The 20,027-nt window shown below is 30.7% G+C and overlaps 1 protein-coding gene and 1 long non-coding RNA gene across 2 annotated transcripts; both read right to left on the reverse strand.

Moving 5' to 3' along the window:
* Window positions 1-1,876: 1,876 nt before the first annotated feature.
* On the reverse strand, window positions 1,877-3,649 carry LOC112637302. The gene is made up of 3 exons (XR_003122497.1): window positions 3,535-3,649; window positions 1,974-2,200; window positions 1,877-1,894 (listed from the first exon to the last, which is right to left on the reverse strand). It is a non-coding gene; the product is annotated as an uncharacterized LOC112637302 (long non-coding RNA).
* Window positions 3,650-13,971: 10,322 nt separating this feature from the next.
* Window positions 13,972-18,176, reverse strand: LOC112637061. The gene is made up of 10 exons (XM_025406690.1): window positions 18,101-18,176; window positions 16,676-16,859; window positions 16,396-16,575; window positions 16,216-16,314; window positions 15,845-16,066; window positions 15,708-15,764; window positions 15,424-15,552; window positions 14,942-15,135; window positions 14,485-14,637; window positions 13,972-14,080 (listed from the first exon to the last, which is right to left on the reverse strand). Exons 2-9 carry the CDS (start codon window positions 16,857-16,859, stop codon window positions 14,572-14,574), a joined length of 1,131 nt encoding a protein of 376 aa, XP_025262475.1. The 5' UTR covers window positions 18,101-18,176; the 3' UTR covers window positions 13,972-14,080; window positions 14,485-14,571.
* Between the last annotated feature and the right edge of the window lie 1,851 nt (window positions 18,177-20,027).

The raw sequence follows: 20,027 nt of genomic DNA on the forward strand, positions 1-20,027 counted from the left end.
AGGTATCTGATAATTGTTACACCCGTAACACCCTCACCCGAAAAAAAAACTACAAAAGAATACGAAAAAACTACTAAGTTACAATAATACATTATTATTGAAAAACTATTATATTATACTAGTAGTTTTTTCGTATTTTTTGTATAAAGTTGTTTTCGGAGGGGGGGGGTGGCATTGTGCAAAATTATTTTTATATGATGAAGAAACAGATTAATATATTTTTTTGTTATTCCTTTCCTTATTTTATTACTTTTTATTTTATAACAAGTATACAAATTTATAATTGCGAAAGACAAAGATAAGATATATTTTAAGATATATTTAGATAAGATATATTAAAGAGATGATTTTATTACATAAAGATCATTAAGTCTAATTGTATATAACAAATATAAAATTACATAAAACATAAGGTGATATATAAAAATATTAAATAATTATTGTTGCACATGAAACATACATAATTTCTAATAAATCAGAGAGAAAATTAAAAGAATATAATTTTATAATAACACAACAAAAGACATTACAAATACAATTTTATAATGAATAATATATTAAGCAGTAAGAATATTAAGGAATATATAAAAATGAGAAAATAAGAAAATAAGAATAAGAATAAGAAAATATTTTGTTTAAATAAAAAAAGAAATAAACGTTGTTGAAGCTGTCTTCAGGTATTAAATGATAATTGAATATCTTCTGGCATTTATATTAAGACAGAGATTTTGTTTTAAGAGCTCTCATCAGATGATATAGTGGATTTCTCTTCATCATCAGTGCATTTAAAAGATTCCTTTTCGAATTTCTTAGACCTTAAAGATAATAAACTTTTAAATATAGTTATTTAAAATTAAATACCTCTTAGTCACTAATATAATAAACACTTACGTAGATCTCGATAATCTGAACTTAGCATTTATTAGCCATCTGCTAATTATTGGTTTTATTGTTATTAAATCTTCATTTGGCCATCGACGTCTTACTGCTCTGTATTTTGTCCATTACTTCTATCAATTGTCAACATACGATTATCTAGCAAATCAATTTTTACCACTAATTGACTCACTTTCTGAAGTATTTTCTGCATTAATTCTAGAACAGAAATAAATTAAATATTTTGTTATGTGTTTGCTAATATACAATATTTTATAATTAGTTAATATAAAATTTTCATCGGTTGATGAATCAAAAGAGGAAATACTACTGTTTTCCTCACGATAAAAAGCCTTGTTCTGTGTTTTTATATTATAATTGACGTCATTAAAGGTTTGATTTGCATTCTCATCCATATTATTAACTTTAAACGATAATTTTTTATCATATTCTTATGCATTATTTGCTTGTCTTAATAATAACATATTTACACTTTTTCTTAACAATTGTTTCTTTAAAAGCGTTGAATCAGATTGCTTCATAATAGAAGAACACTCGTTTTCTTTTTCGCCATCATTATCTTTAGAAGAGTTTTCAGAGAGTAAAATCTTTTTCCTTTTCTCTGGTATTTCACAAATTTCATTGTCAGATAAATTTAAGGAATGTTTATTCCTCTCTTCTACATTCAAATCTTCAAATAATGATATACTAGTGATCGTAAATTTATTGTTTACTGGTGTTTTAACGTTCTTCATTTTTTGTTTTGTAGAAGTGTTACTAACTACAGGTAGGATACATTTCTCAGATAATGTTGACGGTACTTTTGGAAGTGATGGCATATTATATTTCTTCTTTTTATTATACTTGATATTTGCATTGTCTGGAGTACTTAATATTTCATCTTCTGTAAATACAACTTTTGCACGAGAATGTCTACTTTTTAAGTTGATGAAAACATCATCAATGTCAGAACAAGTTTCAGCAGATTTTAGTTTTTTTACTGCGATTTCATAACAATCTGAAATAATTATTCTTGAATAAATTAAAACTTTTAATAAAAAAATAAACATCACATATAAATAAATATATTAACTTACCAGCTGTACTAATAATCCTCGATATGTCAAAGGAACCCCATTCCGATGTAGAAAGTTCCATTTTGTCAATAGCTAGCACTATTTTTTTATCATCCTTATAAGGAGGCCACTTTGTCATTGTTTTATCTTTATTTAACCAATTCTCTGGCATCATTGCTATTGTATTGTCTCCAAATTCAACAATAAAGTACATCATGACAAGGACCAAAACTTTTCTTGCACAAGTGCTGTATAAAAACAAAATCAGAAATAATTCATAGAATTTTATATAATCTATGATAGTTTTATTTTTTTATATTTTCTTTCAAACAATATGTTGCACAATAATAACAGTGTTAATAAATATTATGATACTTGTGTTAAAATTATGATGATGAAAATAAATATAGATATACATAAACATAAACATAAATCTTATCAGTGATACATTATGAATTTGCTAATACATACACGTATGTTATAACAAATAGAATGTAAAATAAAAAATAACTTAAAAATAATTATAATGTGTTAATAAAGATAATAAAAATTAAGATTATAATTTGAAAAAAAATCTATACTAAACTGTAATAAACTTTTCTTAATTTTTAGTATAATATATGTATTTACATCTAATATATAAGAAAATATAATAAATACAGTATAATAAACAATATAATACAGTTAACATATTCCAATAAACATGTATTATGTATGTATTTTGTTTCGTTTTACATCATTTTATGTATCACAATATAATACTATAATGAATCAAATCTGTAATCAAATTTGTAAAATTATTGAAAAGTATGAATAATTGGTATAAGAAAAAAATTATGCATATATGACAGTCTGCATAACTTTGCCTTTATATGTCTATATGACCACATTTTTAAATTGGACATCTCTTCATTATTAGAAACAACATGTATATTAAAATTTTGTGAATGACAAAGTTCCGTATAAAGATTTGACGAATTACACATTATTTCTTTTCCTATTAACTAGCTTTTGTTTTTATATTGTATAAAATTATATATTTGTACACAGGTCCCATTATCTAGCAATACACAGTCATTATTTGTGTTATCAACATCTAAAGAATAGTGTTTTGTTTTCAAAGTAGAAAATTGACGACAAATCTTTTGACTAATTCCATTTAATAATGGTCCATTGCAATGATGTTTTTTTAGTTGAATGTTATTAGTACTTGTTAAATTTTCAATGTCATTGCGACAATTTATATCAATTTCAGTTAGTCTTCTTGCAATTTGTTGCAAAGGCTTGTCACCTTTACGAATCAACTTTTTTATTTTAGATAGATAGTTTTCGAATCTAAATGCGCTGAATTCGTCTAATGGACCAAATGTTTCTACATCATCAGCTAGATGCAACAAGTTATGTACATTGTGCGAAACGTACTTCTTTCCATATATTATTTGAAAGCATTTAACAAAATGTCGTAATAGTTCTTTTGCATACTGAATATTTTCTATCTTAGCAGATAAATTTGGACTAACTAAAATTGTTATGCCTGCATGTAATATCAGAAAATGGGAATAAACATTCTCGTCTATAATACCTTTAAGTACTACAGGTCCTAAATATAATAAGAATTGCCTTAATTCCGTTGCTTTCCACAATTTAAGATAATCCAGACTTCGTGGTTTTCTAGAAAATTCGAATGGGACATGTTTTCTAAAACTAATTAACGCAGTTGAAATTTGTTTCTTTTGAATAATCGATAATTTAAAACAAAATGATTTCGTAGTCCACAATAGAAAAAGTTTTCGAACTATACCTAGACAAATTAAGTGCATATAGTCTAAAGGCACACTTTTTATTAAATCAAAGTCAGGAATATTACATAAAATAGTCTGCCCAATTTGATAATTATTATTATATGCCAAATTTCTGAAATTTTCGTCCGTTCTATGTTCTTCATTTCGATTATAGGGAAACAATTTGTATCATCTGTATATTCTCCTTTTATGACACATTTAGTACAACTATAATAATCATTGTAATATATAACTTTTAAAATATAAGATTTCGCAGGTGCATTGCATATTATAGCTTTTACTCTAATATGGAACAAAGTATTATTTAACATAATACCATTATTTATAAAATATGTTGCTTCATTCACAGTTTGTTGAAGCAAATCATTAGAATTCTTTGGTTTACCTTCACCACAGTAGATACCGATAAGAAAAACTTGTTTTGTAAGAAAATCGGAACATAAGATAGGCCACAAACTTTTTTCACTAAAATGTCTTAAAGGAACACCATCTATGTTAAGCGTCAGATTTACAGTGCGTGTTTCAAATCCTAATTGTAAATATTTTTCAATTATCTTAATAATTGCTTTTTTTAATCCTAAGTAACAATATTGCCCGTTATCCATTGTAGAAATAAGAGTCGTACGAGGTGTTTGTAGTAACGTTCGATTTTTTGGAAAAGGAACTTCTGTATATTTGCACAAAATTTTAAGCAAAGCAGTAACTGTTGCAAGCGGAATTGTAGAAACAAACTCAACTGCCCACATTGAAATTTCGCTAACAAATTCTTGTCGATACTGATCTTCGGAAAAATTATTCAAATCATCGTTCTCTAAACCTCCACAATCTAATGTTATATTTTCATTTTCATCGAAAGATACATCATAATTTATTTTTTCTGCATAATTGAATGATTGTGATAATGACGCTCTTTCGTTTGCTGGAAATATTATTACTGTCAGCGTCGTATTTTTTAAAAATATATAAATATATATGCCTATATAAATATACAATATATAATATACAGTATAATACATGTGTGTGTGTGTGTGTGTGTTTATATTTATGTTTTTATTGTATTTATGTTGTTATTCATAATGTGCTGAGTTTTAAAAATTATACTTATAAAGAATACTCTAGTCACATTTTATATTCCAAAATTTCAAATAGTTCAATAATTATTAACATCATATATTTTATTTAAAAATAAGAGATAAAATTATTATGTGTATAAGTGTAATATAAAACCTATATTTTCACAGCAAAATTATATTAACTATAAATAACATTAAATAAAAGTTGTATATTTAAAATTATTTATAGTTAATATAATTTTACTATGAAAATAGCTTTACATTTAGCTGTATATTGAATTGATTCAGTTTCATTACTGGATTGTGAATTGCATAATTCATTATCATATGTTTCGTCAATATTACATTGATCATAATTAATAGAATTATTATTAGGATTATTTAGCTGTTGTGGCAATTTTGTATGTACTCCTCTTTTCAAAGATAAGCATTCATTGTGAATCAAACGACGAATATATCTTTTAGAATACGAATATTTACGTTTCATATTTGTGTAGAAATACACGGAAATATTTAAATTGAATGAGAACACAATACGATAATAGAACGTATAATTATGTATAATAAAGATATAAAACAGCTTGAGAACAATAACAATCTGAAAACACTAAATAATATATATAACATATAATAATAATAATAATAATAATAATAATAATAATAATAATAATAATATATATATATAACAATTGTGTAATTGTGTGTCATAAAAACAATAATTATTTTATAAAATAAGATTTATCTGATTTCAACGCAAATGATTAACTCTAATGGACATATTATTGTGATATAAAATATATACGAGTATATATAACATAATAAATAAATAATATAAATAATATATACAAAAAATAATATATATTAATATATATATATATGTACATATATATATATATATATATATATATATATATATATATTGTTACGCCCGCGGCGAGGACTTCGATTATTATCGAAGTCGCGCACGGAAAGATCGGCCGCTCGCGAGTCGCGCGAAATAAATAAACACTTTTAAAAGAACTAAAAGCTTTAATTCCCAACACAGGGCAACACAAACGATAACACAAAACGATTCAACACAAAATTAGTGGCTCGATGCAAATTCGCGTCCGCGCAGCCAGACAGCTGGAACCGAACTCAGCTGACAGTCGTTGTTTGTAAATAATCTTCTTGCCGACGAGATCCAGACAACGGCAGGGCCGTGACGACTCGGGCGCGCGCGTAACAATATATATATACATTCTTCGATCAGCAAAATTCGAATTATCTTACAATTAGAAATGTATATGTACAGGGTGTTTTCACAATTAGAAATGTATATGTACAGGGTGTTTTCACAACACACACACATCATTAAATCGGGTTGCCTGTCTGTCCACCGTCAGGGGCATGCTTTATTTGGGCTCACAAAATAAGATCAGAAAGTGCAAGTTCGAAGGGGAATAAGAAAAGGGAAATTGGCTTTTATCACTCTGTAGGGAATAGTTGTGAAATTTCATACACGGTAAGAAACATTTTGTATTTCTGTTAAAATTTTCTCGTGTAAAAATTTTTGTGTTAAATTTTTAACATACTCTTATGTTAATATAACGTATTATCTCTTATATTAATATAACATATTATCATTGCGTTATTTTGACATTTCTGCGTTGAGTTAATATTCACCGTTTCTAAGAGTTAAAACAACACAATTAATATGTAAATGCACGAATTTTTGATGAAATATGTTATATGTTAAAATGAACAGATAAGTTGTGTTATTTTTCTCTTTATAACAGTTTCCATATGTTAAGTCGACATATCTCTTCTGTTATTTATCATAAAAATGTAGGAATAACATTTTCTTTTAATTAAATTTAACATTATAAATATGTTAATTTAACATAAATTTTATTTCCAGATAAAGTTTAAGTGTTACACTTTTGTGTTAATTTTTAAACATATTACTTGTGTTATTTATTTACATATTTACATACTTGCCTTCTGTTAAATTAACATTAAAATTAGAGTGGATAAATTGGGACATGTGAAATATGTTAAATTTAACACAAAATTTTTTACTGTGTAATATAAATAAAATATTTATTTAATAATTTAGATAAAATAACATAAATAATTTAATAAGTATTGTCGGCATCGCGAACGCCGCTCTTTGATTTTTTTTCAAATAGCACAAAGTTTTTAAGAGACACTGATCCTCTCTCCGATGTAATGTTTTGCAGTTTTTATTGCGCTATTCGATAAATTCCTCGATCTTGCCGTCGATGTTTTGTTAGTGTCTGCTTTTTTCACTATTAATAATGTCTAGAGATTCTTAAAAGCCTAAACACTCGTTAAAAAAACTACAGACATCCAATAAAATAATCTCATTTTAAGATGAATGGTTTTTATTTTAAAATAGACCCGTTATATTTGCAATAGTGATTAAGAAAACGTCTTCATATTTTCTAAAACATTTAGTTATATAGCCCGGTCATCTATAATATATTAAAAATAAGCAAACAATTTTATAAAAAATGCATGGTTTTGAAAAATATTAATAAATGTGAAAATTTTTTATCTTAATTCGTTTAATATTTTTAGCTTTTCCCTTCTTCCTTGCGACACTTTTGCCCACCTCGAGAACGCCGATCCCGAGGGGTAGCGTGCAAGTTTGGCGGTTACGGTAGCTGACGGTATTGGGTTATAAAGCGGTATCTCCAAAAAGGCGGTAACTTGTAAATCTCCTGAAAAGAGAGTGAATTTGGGCGCCAGGCGCGGTAATTCCGCGCCACGATATTGGTACAGTAACGGTAATGTCCGGGCTCAGTGTATGGCAGAGGGGCAGGATTCTTGTGAATTTTATAGAGAGAGAGAACGCTAGAGGATAATCGGGAGAGAGAAATAATCGACACTCAATATATTATGTTACACAGATTTAAGTTATATTAAACCATGATAATACAGAGACAAGACCAATATAATAGATAAATTCAGAATATAAGAAAATTCAGGTAGTAGATGAATCAGTACAATAAGTACGTCAATATATCCGGAAGTTCATATAAGAGGCAAATTGATATAATAGATAATTCAAAACATCAGAAAATTCATATAAGAGACAAATTAATATAATAGATAATTCACTATATAAGAAAATTCATATAAGTCTCAGCATCTAAATAATCGGTATCATAAGTTTGAACAACCACGAGATTCAAATCGGTAACGGCTGACGCGAAGGTTAAATATATCAATAACGGAGACGCTCTATTCAGAATAGAAAACCATAAGTCCACACAAAGAGCGATACCGAAATAAATATAACTCAAAAATCATAACAAGAACAGAAAATCACATAAATTATTAGCGGTTCGGTAATTTATAATATCCGCGGACTAACTACGCCAGATTTCCGAACATACATAGAGGCACAGGCCTCGCCAACGAATTTCAGTATAAATTGAATTAATTTTCCCTACAAAATCGACGGTAATTTGCGGTAATCAATGGCGAAGGAAGATTTACGATCAGACTATGGTAACGCGTATACTTTCGGAACACCCTTGGAGGCACGAGCCTCACGCCGAATTTCGATATATCTCGAAGTATCTTTTACACAAATTTTTGACGGTAGCTTAAAATAACGGTATCCGAAAGTAATTACCGATAAAGGAGACTAAAGAAGTATAATTACGATAGATTTTAACAGTAAACGTATCCTGAAAAATCTCGATATAAATCGAATCTAAATTTTCCTTCACGATAATCGGTAACAAGATCTCACAATATTTTCGGCAATTCTTATCGGCAATTCCTCGCGGTAATCTCCAGGATGACAATGCTAATATGATTTACTCGATTTAACGGTCGTCTCGCGACCTTCTATCTTTGACAATAAAACTTGACTTTCACACACTCGAATTTTAAACGGAACGATAACGGATATATGTACATATCTCGACGGAGATTTCGCTTTATACAATGTTCTTACAGAGCCGTGTTCTTTTAATTCCGGTAGCCCGGGCTCGTCAAGAAATTGTCTGCGCAAATCCCGACTTTTCCGATAAGCGATACGAAACGACCAAAATTTGCCACGTCACGCGATGACTTGAAATTCGGCCCGGAACGTAACGGTAACGAGACGGTATGTACAAAAAAAAAAGACGAAACGATACAATATTAAACGGTACGAGACGAAACAGTACGGAAACTGCGTCACGACGGGGACTGTCGGCACGAATCACCCCCTGAGAGGGACAAATTCGCGGCGCCCGAGGGCAGCTGACGTCCGATAATTAGCGGTACAAGTTTTATACTTTACGCGATAATTGAGACGGTAAAATCGCCGCCCCGCGACGATTCCTTTTTTTCTTTTTTTTTTAACGTAGTGACGCCAGCTGATCCCGGACGTAAAACACCTAGGCTACTCGTGCGGCGGCTTACAGTATCAGCTGGTGGCGGTTTCCTTCGAGATCATCTCCTTCGGTTTTCCAGGTAGTGACACACTGGACACAGGCTCACCGAACAGTGACGAATCTTTTCTGCGTCCGTGAGGCCCTCGGATCCCGCGCCGATCTTCCGCGCATCCCGTCGATTTTTTGGAGAAACGGGGGTTGATTCTCCGCCCCCTTCAACATCTCCGCTGTTGGACAGTGTTGCCCTTACGCAGGGGTTCCGACCCGACGCTGACAGTAATTTCTTAGCGGTGTCTCCTTGCAGCTCGGACTCCGCAGGCTGGCCAGGCCTTATCGTGGTCCGGAGTCTGCAGTACTTCATTCTCTTCCCAGTCTGCAGCCTGGGGGTGGTCAGTCGTCCAGATTTTCTGCCGTCCTGAAAATTTTCGGGATTAATATTTCGCGGACTTCGACTAGCGGCGGCGCGAGATCTCTATACGTGACCTTATCTCTGTGCGGTATCCTTAGCCCATCCTCCGGCCCATCCACCTTACTGGCGGTATCTTCGGTATCTTCGGTATCTTCGGTACAGGTTACAATATCACACGCTCGCACAGGCCGCCGCACTCGCTATCGCACGAATCTTACTTGGCTAAAATAAATCTAAATATGCGAACAAATTCAAATTTAAATTCCCTCTCAGGCGCGAGGAACGACCCTGCGCTTGCTGTTTCCCCTCGGCGGGGTCACTGTGACGGAGCTTAAAAAGCGTCACGTCACATCTTTTATAACACCTCGGGTTTAATTATCTGCATGTTTATCTTTAATTTTCTATTATCAGAATCCACTGAAGCGCGATGTAGTCTCATTATAATTATTGTCTCGTGCTGAGATAATAATCTTTGTCTTTCCGATAAAGCGCGTCATGAACAGTTTGTTGACTTGTTTCGATGTTCCAGTGTAATGTGCCCGAGATGAAGTGTGGAGGTAAGGATTGTTTCGTCGAGACATAAAGCGATTAAGGTAACGAAAGTCGGTAGGTGAGGGTTTGTTCTGCCAAGACGTAACGACTAAGGGTAGCGAGGTAACGAGAATTTGACTTGGAGCCCTATGGGCTCCTGGAGTGGGAGAAGGATTGCTTCTTCGAGTCTAGTACCGTGGAGGTAGAGAAATAAAAATTTGCTAAATCAGCGACATAGCCGGAATCGACCAATCGCTCTAGGTCACTATGGTGCAAGCTAATCACAATCGAAACTTCCGGGAGGTGGGGTATTGTTTCTTCAGGTATTTAGCACCTAAATTAACTTTTCAATATCCTAATCCACCAATTAGAACGTCTCCCTCCACTTCACCTGGCCACGTCCACAGCGCCAGGGGCCGAGTGGTGGAGATTGTTTCGACGCACCAAAGTGGTCCATATCTACTGATAAATTAATTAGAAACTTAAATGTCTCGTATTTCTAGTAACCTTTCGCAGCCTTCATGAAACGGCAGCGTGAGAACAAATTACTTCTCAGAATATCGATTCTGCGGTAAAAAGGTAAAAGCAATATGACGAAGCAATATGAAAGACGCAATGAAAGCTTTGATTTTCAATATTATGTGAATATAGTACCAGAGTAAAGATCAAACGTGTAAATAAACAATTTTTATTATAAAGACTTCCAATTATTATAAAAAGAGAAAATCGAGATATATTATACTGTTCTCTTCCTTCTGTTTATAACTATAACTGTTATATAACTATAACAGGTCTTTTTTTAAGGAAAAATATTAAAATAAATAATTTAACAATATAAAGCTAAAAATTTTGGAAACATAAAGAAATAAGGAAATATTGATACAAAGAGATTATGTAAGACTCTATTTATATATCAAGCGACGCGGTAGCGTCGCGACGCCAAGTACATAAAAAACAAGTCCAAGCATTGAGTTCCACGTATTGAGTTGAGAGTCACTGTTCTCGACGCGGCGCTACCAAGTACCTTATCCGGAATTTCGCATCAAGTAAACTTTCGGTTAAGATATTTAATAAACTAAAGCCGTAATCAAAAATATAATGACACTTTTATTATAAAATGTGAATATATGCTTTCGATTGCGACTTGTTTGAACAAAATCGGTGCAGTCAATCCTGAGAAATGATGATCGAATATCAGAATTGTAACATTTTTCGTTTTCCTTCATTTCCAGTAGTCTCACGTACATATGCTCGCACGCACACACGCAAAGTGAATTTGTCCCTCAAGCGGCGTTCACATCGCTGCGTATACGATTATTGCTTCGATATGTACAATGCTTTAAGTGACAAAATCATATGTGTGCATGTGCGCACATACATGTGATATGTATATGTATGTGTACGTACATATGAAAGATAAATTTATTAAAGTATAGTGAGGAATAGTGTAATATGTATGTGTACGTACGTATGAAAGATAAATTTATTAAAGTATAGTACGGAATAATGTAACAAGGAATAGAAGTGACACGTTAAGGTTACTTGTTTAAAAAGACAGAAGAGAAGTGACATATTATTAAAAGTTATTATCAAGCGACGCAGTAGCGTCGCGACGCCGAATGTATTGATTAGTAAAAAACCCCAGACTTGTGACACTTAACGATCGCCAAGTGGACTGTGATTTATCAATCAAAAGGTAAATATTGTAAAATTTTTCTCATTTCTATTTAGATTAGACATAACATATATTTTGACATATTATATTAATAAAGAGAATAGACATATTGACAAGAGAATAGATATTTTGACATATTATATTAATAAAGAGAATAGAGAGTTATCATTTTGTGGAATATATTTGTATAATTTATAATTATGTGTGTGTGTGTGTGTGTGTGTATGTGTGTGTGTGTGTGTGTGTGTGTGTGTAGAAATTTACATATTTGACTGTGCAGTCATAATTATACCCAGTAAGCAAAATGTTAGCAGTCTGCCAGCAGCATGCGAGCAGATTCAAACAGAATATTGCGGCAGTTTGGCATCAACTGCGTCCGTATTAAGCTTGGGTTCTGCTAGCAGAATCTGTCAACATAAACTGACAGCAGATTGACAGCAGAAATCGAGCAGGATCTGCGCATGCAATTTGATGTTAGATTGTCAGCAGAAACCGAGCAAAATCTGTGCATGCAACCTGATAACAAATTGACAGCAGAAACTTCACAAGATTTGCGCTTACTTTTATTAATGTTATATAAATGCAACACAATTGATCAGGTGTTAAATAACAATATTATCGGCAAGTTAATTAGAATTTTCTTAGAAAATGACATATATGTAATATGTTATATCGTAGTTATATCTCATATAGCGAAGGACTAATTCAATTTAATTAAATTAATAATAAAGTAAATGATAAAAGTAAATGTAACTTGTAAAACTTGAGATGAATTGACTTGAGACTAATTTATTATATTTAGAATTAAATTCTTGCTTTATGCCTCAAATAAGCAGTACATGAATAATTTTTCATTTATCATATTGATTTCAATCAGTTTAATATTCTGACTCTCATTTGCTTCTATCAGATATCAGAAATTAAAGTGATAGAAATTAAAATAATTACTACATTTTTAGTCTTTTATTCATATTCGCGACTTTATATATATTTCTGACAGAAATTCAATTACGAGAAAGTACAGCTCGCGTAGCGGTAAGTGAAAGAATTATCGAATCATGCAAACCCTGTTCCGTTTCTGCCATCAATCTGCTATCAGAGATTGTATGCGCAGATCCTGTTTGACTTTTGCCGACAATCTGTTGTCAAATTGCATCGCACAGATCCTGTTCAATTTCTGCCACCAATCTGCCACTAAGTTATGCCGGCAGAATCTGTTCGATTTTTGCTGCCAATCTGGTAACTGATTATGTTAACAAACTTTGTTATATTTCTGTTGACATTCTGCTGACATCACATGATATATCAGAACCTGCATCGATTCTGTAATCTTTCTGTCGACAACAATTTGTAACAGATTCCCTGACAAGATCTGCTTTAGCAGATTTGGCTATTAGGGATAGTTACATAGACATTTATTACATTTGCCTGCGTAGACACAAATATAGTTACATAGAAATATTTCCTATATCTATAATAATAATTATATATATATATCTATGTGTGTGTGTGTGTGTAGAAATTTACATATTTGACTGCGCAACCATAATTATAGTTACATAGACATTTATTACATTTGCTTGCGTAGACACAAATATAGTTACGCAGAAATATTCCCTACATATTATAATTATTTATTATATATATATATATATATATATATATATATATATATATATACCCACACAGCAATATGACTTCTAAAAGAATTCTTAAAGAGTTCTCACGTAAGATTTAGACATCCGAATGTATCTTCTGAAAGAAGACTTAATGACTTCAGAAAGTAATCTAATGCGCCACTTTAAGAAATAAGTAAGACTTCTTCAAAAAGATGTCTTAAAGACTTCTTTTTTCTGATTTCTTTAAGACGACAATAAGAACGCTTTTTTGAGAATTGATGTTTCGGAAATGATATTATTATTTCAATATATATGTATTAAAAAAAGTTTTATTTCAGTTATTTGATTTTTGTTGATTTATAAATTTATAAAGAAAATATAAATTATGCCTTATAAATAATACAAGTAAAGCATAATCACATATATGTTTATAAAAATACATAATATAATTTATATTATTCTATATATATATATATATATATATATATATATATATATAATATAAATTATGCATTGTGTTTTTTTTCATGGTATCGAACGCGATCACCGGCATGCTGAAGCCAGCTTTGTATTATTGTCTGGACCTCATGAATGGTGCAAGCCTCCGAAGCGATCATGGCTTCTGAAATAATAATTAAGCTGTGTAAACACCTTTAAATATTGATTTTAATGAAAAAAGATAGAGTGACCAAGCTAGTAAATAAACGATTTAACCAATCAGTTAACAATAAAAGTTTTTATTTTTTAATAATGGAGAAATTTAAAAAATTGCAATTAATATTTAAAGATTGACGACTTAAGTAGTTATTAACCATTTTCATCATGTGGTTATGAGGAAAAATTTTGATTACATGCTTAAGGAGATACCGTTAATGCATACCAGTCAAGTAAAAGAAACTTTCGCACCACTTCCTTTTGTACTTCCTTAAATTTAAATGATGTTCATTCACTGTTCCGTTCATTTATACAGCCTTGGTTACGCTAATATGAATTACAAATTATCAGTCCGATTCGAAATTTAGTTACCTACAAAAACATCAACAAATTTCATGTCTTTGACTCCGATCGTTTTTTTTTGACCTGTCCACGATAGTTTGCATGCCAAATCGTCGTTTAATATGGTATTTGACGGATATGTTTCTTAACATCTCTGCCACCTCTCATCTGAATCATCTTTTTCTGAAAAAATATAGTTTAAGTAACATACTAGAAGAAGTAGAATAATAAGTAAAATAATAAGTAAATAATAATTAAAATAAATTAAATCAAAATTTTTGGTTAAATTTCTAGAAAAAAATTCTTGATATGTCAAATGAACGTAAATAAAAGCTGCGTGCGCGCGCGTGTGTATGTGTGTGTGTGTACTACAGAAATAGTAAATAAATAGCTAGATATATATTACAACCAGAAATTTTAATAATTGATGATAGTTGAAACTGAAGCAAATTTTTCAAGTAGTAAATAGAATTTAAAAATTATTAACATATTGATTACGTGCTCCTGCATCGTCATCTAATAATTTATTAAATGCCTTTAAACTTTCTATATTTTGTATAGGAAATTGTGGTAGGGCATTAGCATTTTGCGGATTTTCATTAATGTGATTAGAGTCCATAAGAAACATACTTAAAGCTTCAAGTTTATGCAATATTCTTTCAATATTGAGACGACATGCAGCTGTAAATAGAAAGATAGCATTAATCAGTTATGTGTAAGCTGTAAGACTTCTTGTTGATAAGTGAAATAATCAAGATAAATTTTCTTTTAAATTATTTAAAAAACATGCTCAGTCAGTATCTTTATCTTATTAAGGAGGTTGGGGCGTTACATAATATATGATAAAAAAATTTTGTAGATTTACATATTAAAAAAATCATTATCAAAATTTTATAAAGTTTAGGAAGCTGTTTATTGAAAAAAACTTAATTAGAAAATCGTCAAAATTACATGGACTCTTATACTCACAACAACAATGTGTATGACACTTCGTGGAGGATGGATCCTTAACAGTAGCAGCAGTAGTTTTTTGCTTTACAACTGAAGAAACATGAGAAGACTCAGGCTTTTCTTGGCTTACTACACGTATTGGTATATCTATTGAAACATAACCGACATTTTCAAGATATATTCATTACATAACTACAAAATAATCATAACTATATAAAACTGCATATTTTGTAAAAAAAATAAAAATTTGTTATAGCTATGATTAGAATTTGTTAGCTGGTCCTAATAATGGTACAATTTACTGGTTTTAATACTATGAATAATTTTAACATCCTTGCGTGGTTGGAAATAAACTGAATCTAAAAATATAAAAATTTAGAATGAATATTACAAAACTTGACACAGCAATCTTATTTTTATATTTTTTGGGAAAACTAACCAGAATTGAGATTTTTGTCACATTTATTAACAGGTTTGACTTTTTTTAAATCAATAGCTTTTTCAGATTGTACTGGGTCTGCAAAATAATTTCCGTAATCCAAGAGTTCTGTGTCTTCGAGTAATTCATCATCCTTATGGTTATTGTTATTGTCAGGCTCCAAATATATATTTTCATCTTCAATATTCTTTACTTTCTGACATTTAGAGGCATTTGTTGGACCTAAATAATTATACACATAAAATTAAATAAAAATACAATGATAACGTCAGAGTGATAAAATATAAAATTTAGACGAGTACTAGATATATGCAAAAAATAATGGAAATTATTTTTTTATGATCTATTTAACATTAAACAAAATTTTTTACCTTTTGCTTTAGATTCCACCAAATTTTTTTGTTCTTTGTGATCAACATTATATGCAAATGTAGGTTTGGGAATATTTTTTTTAATTTTAGTTGTAATGGCTAAGAAAAAAGTATAAAGAACTTATAGTCTGCATTTATAAAATATATAAATGTATAGACAATAACAAATTGATACACTACTCTCCGATTCATTATCAGCATCTTCTTCATCAGATGAAATTAAATGTGCCGGTTTTTTTCGAAGGCGTTTCTGCGGAAGTTGATCACTTTGATTAGTAATGTTTTGTAATGGCTCTTCATCATCGTTAGTCGATAAATCAACAGCAGCAATTTCTACTGCTCTGGCAGTTTCGTAATTACCTTGGAGAAAATTAATTTATATAAATTTAATAATAATCAGCCCAGTAAACACAAGCTAATAGCAACATAACATTAATTATTAACATTACATTGAACTTACTATACGGTCCTAACACTCTTGTGTATTTGATGACTGCCCAATTATCTTTTGGATTAGTCGCTTTTTTAGATTCCATCGTTGGATTACTAGTTTTCGGGGGCCATTGTACTTTATGTATTTTAAGATTTAACCAACATGCTGGCACAGTCGCACACCAATCATGGCAAAATACAACAAAATACATCTGGAAAAAATAGCAGTATTTATGAAAATTAATGTGAGGTTATTTGTAATTCATACCCCAATAGCCAAGTCTGCTAAAGCAGATCTTGTCAGGGAATCTGTTACAAATTGTTGTCGACAGAAAGATTACAGAATCGATGCAGGTTCTGATATATCATGTGATGTCAGCAGAATGTCAACAGAAATATAATAAAGCTTGTTAACATAATCAGTTACCAGATTGGCAGCAAAAATCGAACAGATTCTGCCGGCATAACTTAGTGGCAAATTGGTGGCAGAAATTGAACAGGATCTGTGCGATGCAATTTGACAACAGATTGTCGGCAAAAATCGAGCAGGATCTGCGCATACAATCTCTGATAGCAGATTGATGGCAGAAACGGAACAGGGTTTGCATGATTCGATAATTCCTTCACTTACCGCTACGCGAGCTGTACTTTCTCGTAATTGAATTTCTGTCAGAAATATATATAAAGTCGCGAATATGAATAAAAGACTAAAAATGTAGTAATTATTTTAATTTCTATCACTTTAATTTCTGATATCTGATACAAGTAAATGAGAGTCAGAATATTAAACTGATTGAAATCAATATGATAAATGAAAAATTATTCATGTACTGCCTATTTGAGGCATAAAGCAAGAATTTAATTCTAAATATAATAAATTAGTCTCAAGTCAATTCATCTCAAGTTTTACAAGTTACATTTACTTTTATCATTTACTTTATTATTAATTTAATTAAATTGAATTAGTTCTTCGCTATATGAGATATATCTACGATATAACATATTACATATATGTCATTTTCTAAGAAAATTCTAATTAACTTGCCGATAATATTGTTATTTAGCACCTGTAATAATCAATTGTGTTGCATTTATATAACATTAATAAAAGTAAGCGCAAATCTTGTGAAGTTTCTGCTATCAATTTGTTATCATGCGCAGATTCTGCTCGGTTTCTGCTGACAATCTAACATCAAATTGCATGCGCAGATCCTGCTCGATTTCTGCCGACAATCTGATATCCGATTCTGTGAGCAGGTTCTGCTAGCAGATTAGAAGCAGAATGAGGACGCAGTAGATGTCATTCTGCTGACATGGTTTGATCAAATCTGTTGCCAGTCTGTCGACATACTGCTTACATTTTGCTTATTGGGATATCTAATACTCTTATTCATTCGAAAAGTATTAAATTTACTATTTTTAATAATTATTAGCATTTTTTCAATACACTTACCTTAATTAATTGATTTATAACGCACTAAACTGCATACAAGCGTATATGAGTGTTATTCTATAAAATGGTTGTGTAAACTTCTCATGCTGTGATCACTACGTGTAGGGGTTCAGAAATCCTACTCGTAGAGTAAAGTCGCTTTTAATTGACCAATCGGAAGAAAAAGAACGAAGACTTCTTTGTTTTGATTGGGCAATTAAAAGCTACTCTACCTTATGAGTAAGATTTTTGAAGGCACTTCAGAAGGCGCAGCAACGTCAGCAGCAACGCGCGCAATTTGAATTAGAGGTTGCGAAATTATTAAATACATATGTAAAATTATCAAAGATTTTATTTAACGTATAATTACATATCTTTTTAAACTATTTTCATATAAATGTAAAAAACTCAATACTTCGGTAAATTACAACCAGAATAAATATAATTGAAAAGTATATAATTTTACACTTCAAGAATCACACTTTTAAATACTTCGCTTTCATAACAATTTCAATAAATTATTAAATTGAATAATGTATTAATCAAATATATAACTGTGTTCAAAAAATTTTATGCAGATGAATGAAGTAATGGAAAAAAACAAAAAGTATTGTCATAAGGCAAACACACGGCTTTTAAAATAACATCATTTGCATTGAAGTCTTTTAAAGTGGACCATTTATTTCCAACTACTATATTCATTGATTTACAATCAATTGGATAGTTTTCTAAATTAATTGAGTTCATCAACGTTTCTCCTTGTAAAATAATATCATTGTTATTTTTTATATAAATATTTTCAATTCGAAGAACATCATAATTTTTAACATAACAAAATGTATTACTAATTTGATGAATCGAAAGTGTGAACGTTTTATAATTAATTTTATCATATGAAGGGACTCCATTTTCTTTGGATTTTTTAGTATTATAATTTGAAACTTGAGGTTTGATCAAAGCATTGTTTTTTTGTAGATAGCTGCAGCCAGCTTGTTCTACAATTCTTTTATGTAATTGTTGTAAAGGCTTTTCACCTTTTTTTAAGTGTTTCTTAATATTGTTTAAATAACTTTCGAATGCAAAAGCACTAAATGAATCCAAAGAATCAAATCTCATAACATCATTAGCCAAATGGATTAAATTATGAACATTAAAAATCACAAAGTGTCTTCCATACAATGCAATAGATTCTTTGACGAAATAGCGCAATAAATTGTTTGCACACTCATTATTATGAATGCAGTCAGTCTCGTGACACAGAATTCTTATTGCGCAATGTAAGGTGTTAAAATGATATAAATATTCACTTGATAGATGATTTTTCAGAACAAGTGGGCCTACATACAAAAAAAGAATCGCAGTTCAGTTGCTTTCCATCGATCCAACTCATCGAAACTTCGTATTTTCCTGGCAAATTCGGTTGGTATCCATTTCCTTGTCAAGATTAAATATTCCGATATTTCATTTATTGTTTTGCTATTGAATTTTACAATTTGCTTCTCATTCACACGCCATCCTTTGATAAAGGCTTTTAAAATTTTTTTCGTAACGCCAAGACAAACGAGATGCATATATTCCACAGGAAATTGAGATACCATACCTACATTTACTTCTTCAAAGATGGATTTTCCAATATGATGATCTTCATTTACTCGTTGTAGAAAATTATCATCTGTGCGTAATGGTGCATCCATCTCTAGAAATAACATTCGACAATCTTCATATTCGCCCTCTTGCATACATTTACCACATCCAAAAAAACCATTATGTCCTCCCAGACAGCACAGGACATCCTATGGACATTCATTTTATGTCCATTTTACGTCCGTACGTCCATGGACATGAAATGACTGTTCATCGTACATCCGATTCGGGACATCCGTTAACGGCCAATATTTGGACGTCCACAAAATGTCCGATCTTGGACATCAAAGTTTCGCGCGAGCAC

This window comes from Camponotus floridanus, unplaced genomic scaffold, assembly GCF_003227725.1.
Source record: "Camponotus floridanus strain SB8 unplaced genomic scaffold, Cflo_v7.5 scaffold151, whole genome shotgun sequence".
Lineage (NCBI taxonomy): Eukaryota > Metazoa > Arthropoda > Insecta > Hymenoptera > Formicidae > Camponotus > Camponotus floridanus.

Coding starts and splice junctions, on each gene's coding strand:
- LOC112637061 (XM_025406690.1), bottom strand. CDS start 16,859: ATGTATTTTGTTGTATTTTGCCATGATTGGTGTGCGACTGTGCCAGCA. Junction 15,765..15,844: donor TGACAAAAATCTCAATTCTG/GTTAGTTTTCCC, acceptor TTATATTTTTAG/ATTCAGTTTATTTCCAACCA. Junction 15,553..15,707: donor TATTCATAGTATTAAAACCA/GTAAATTGTACC, acceptor ATGTTTCAATAG/ATATACCAATACGTGTAGTA.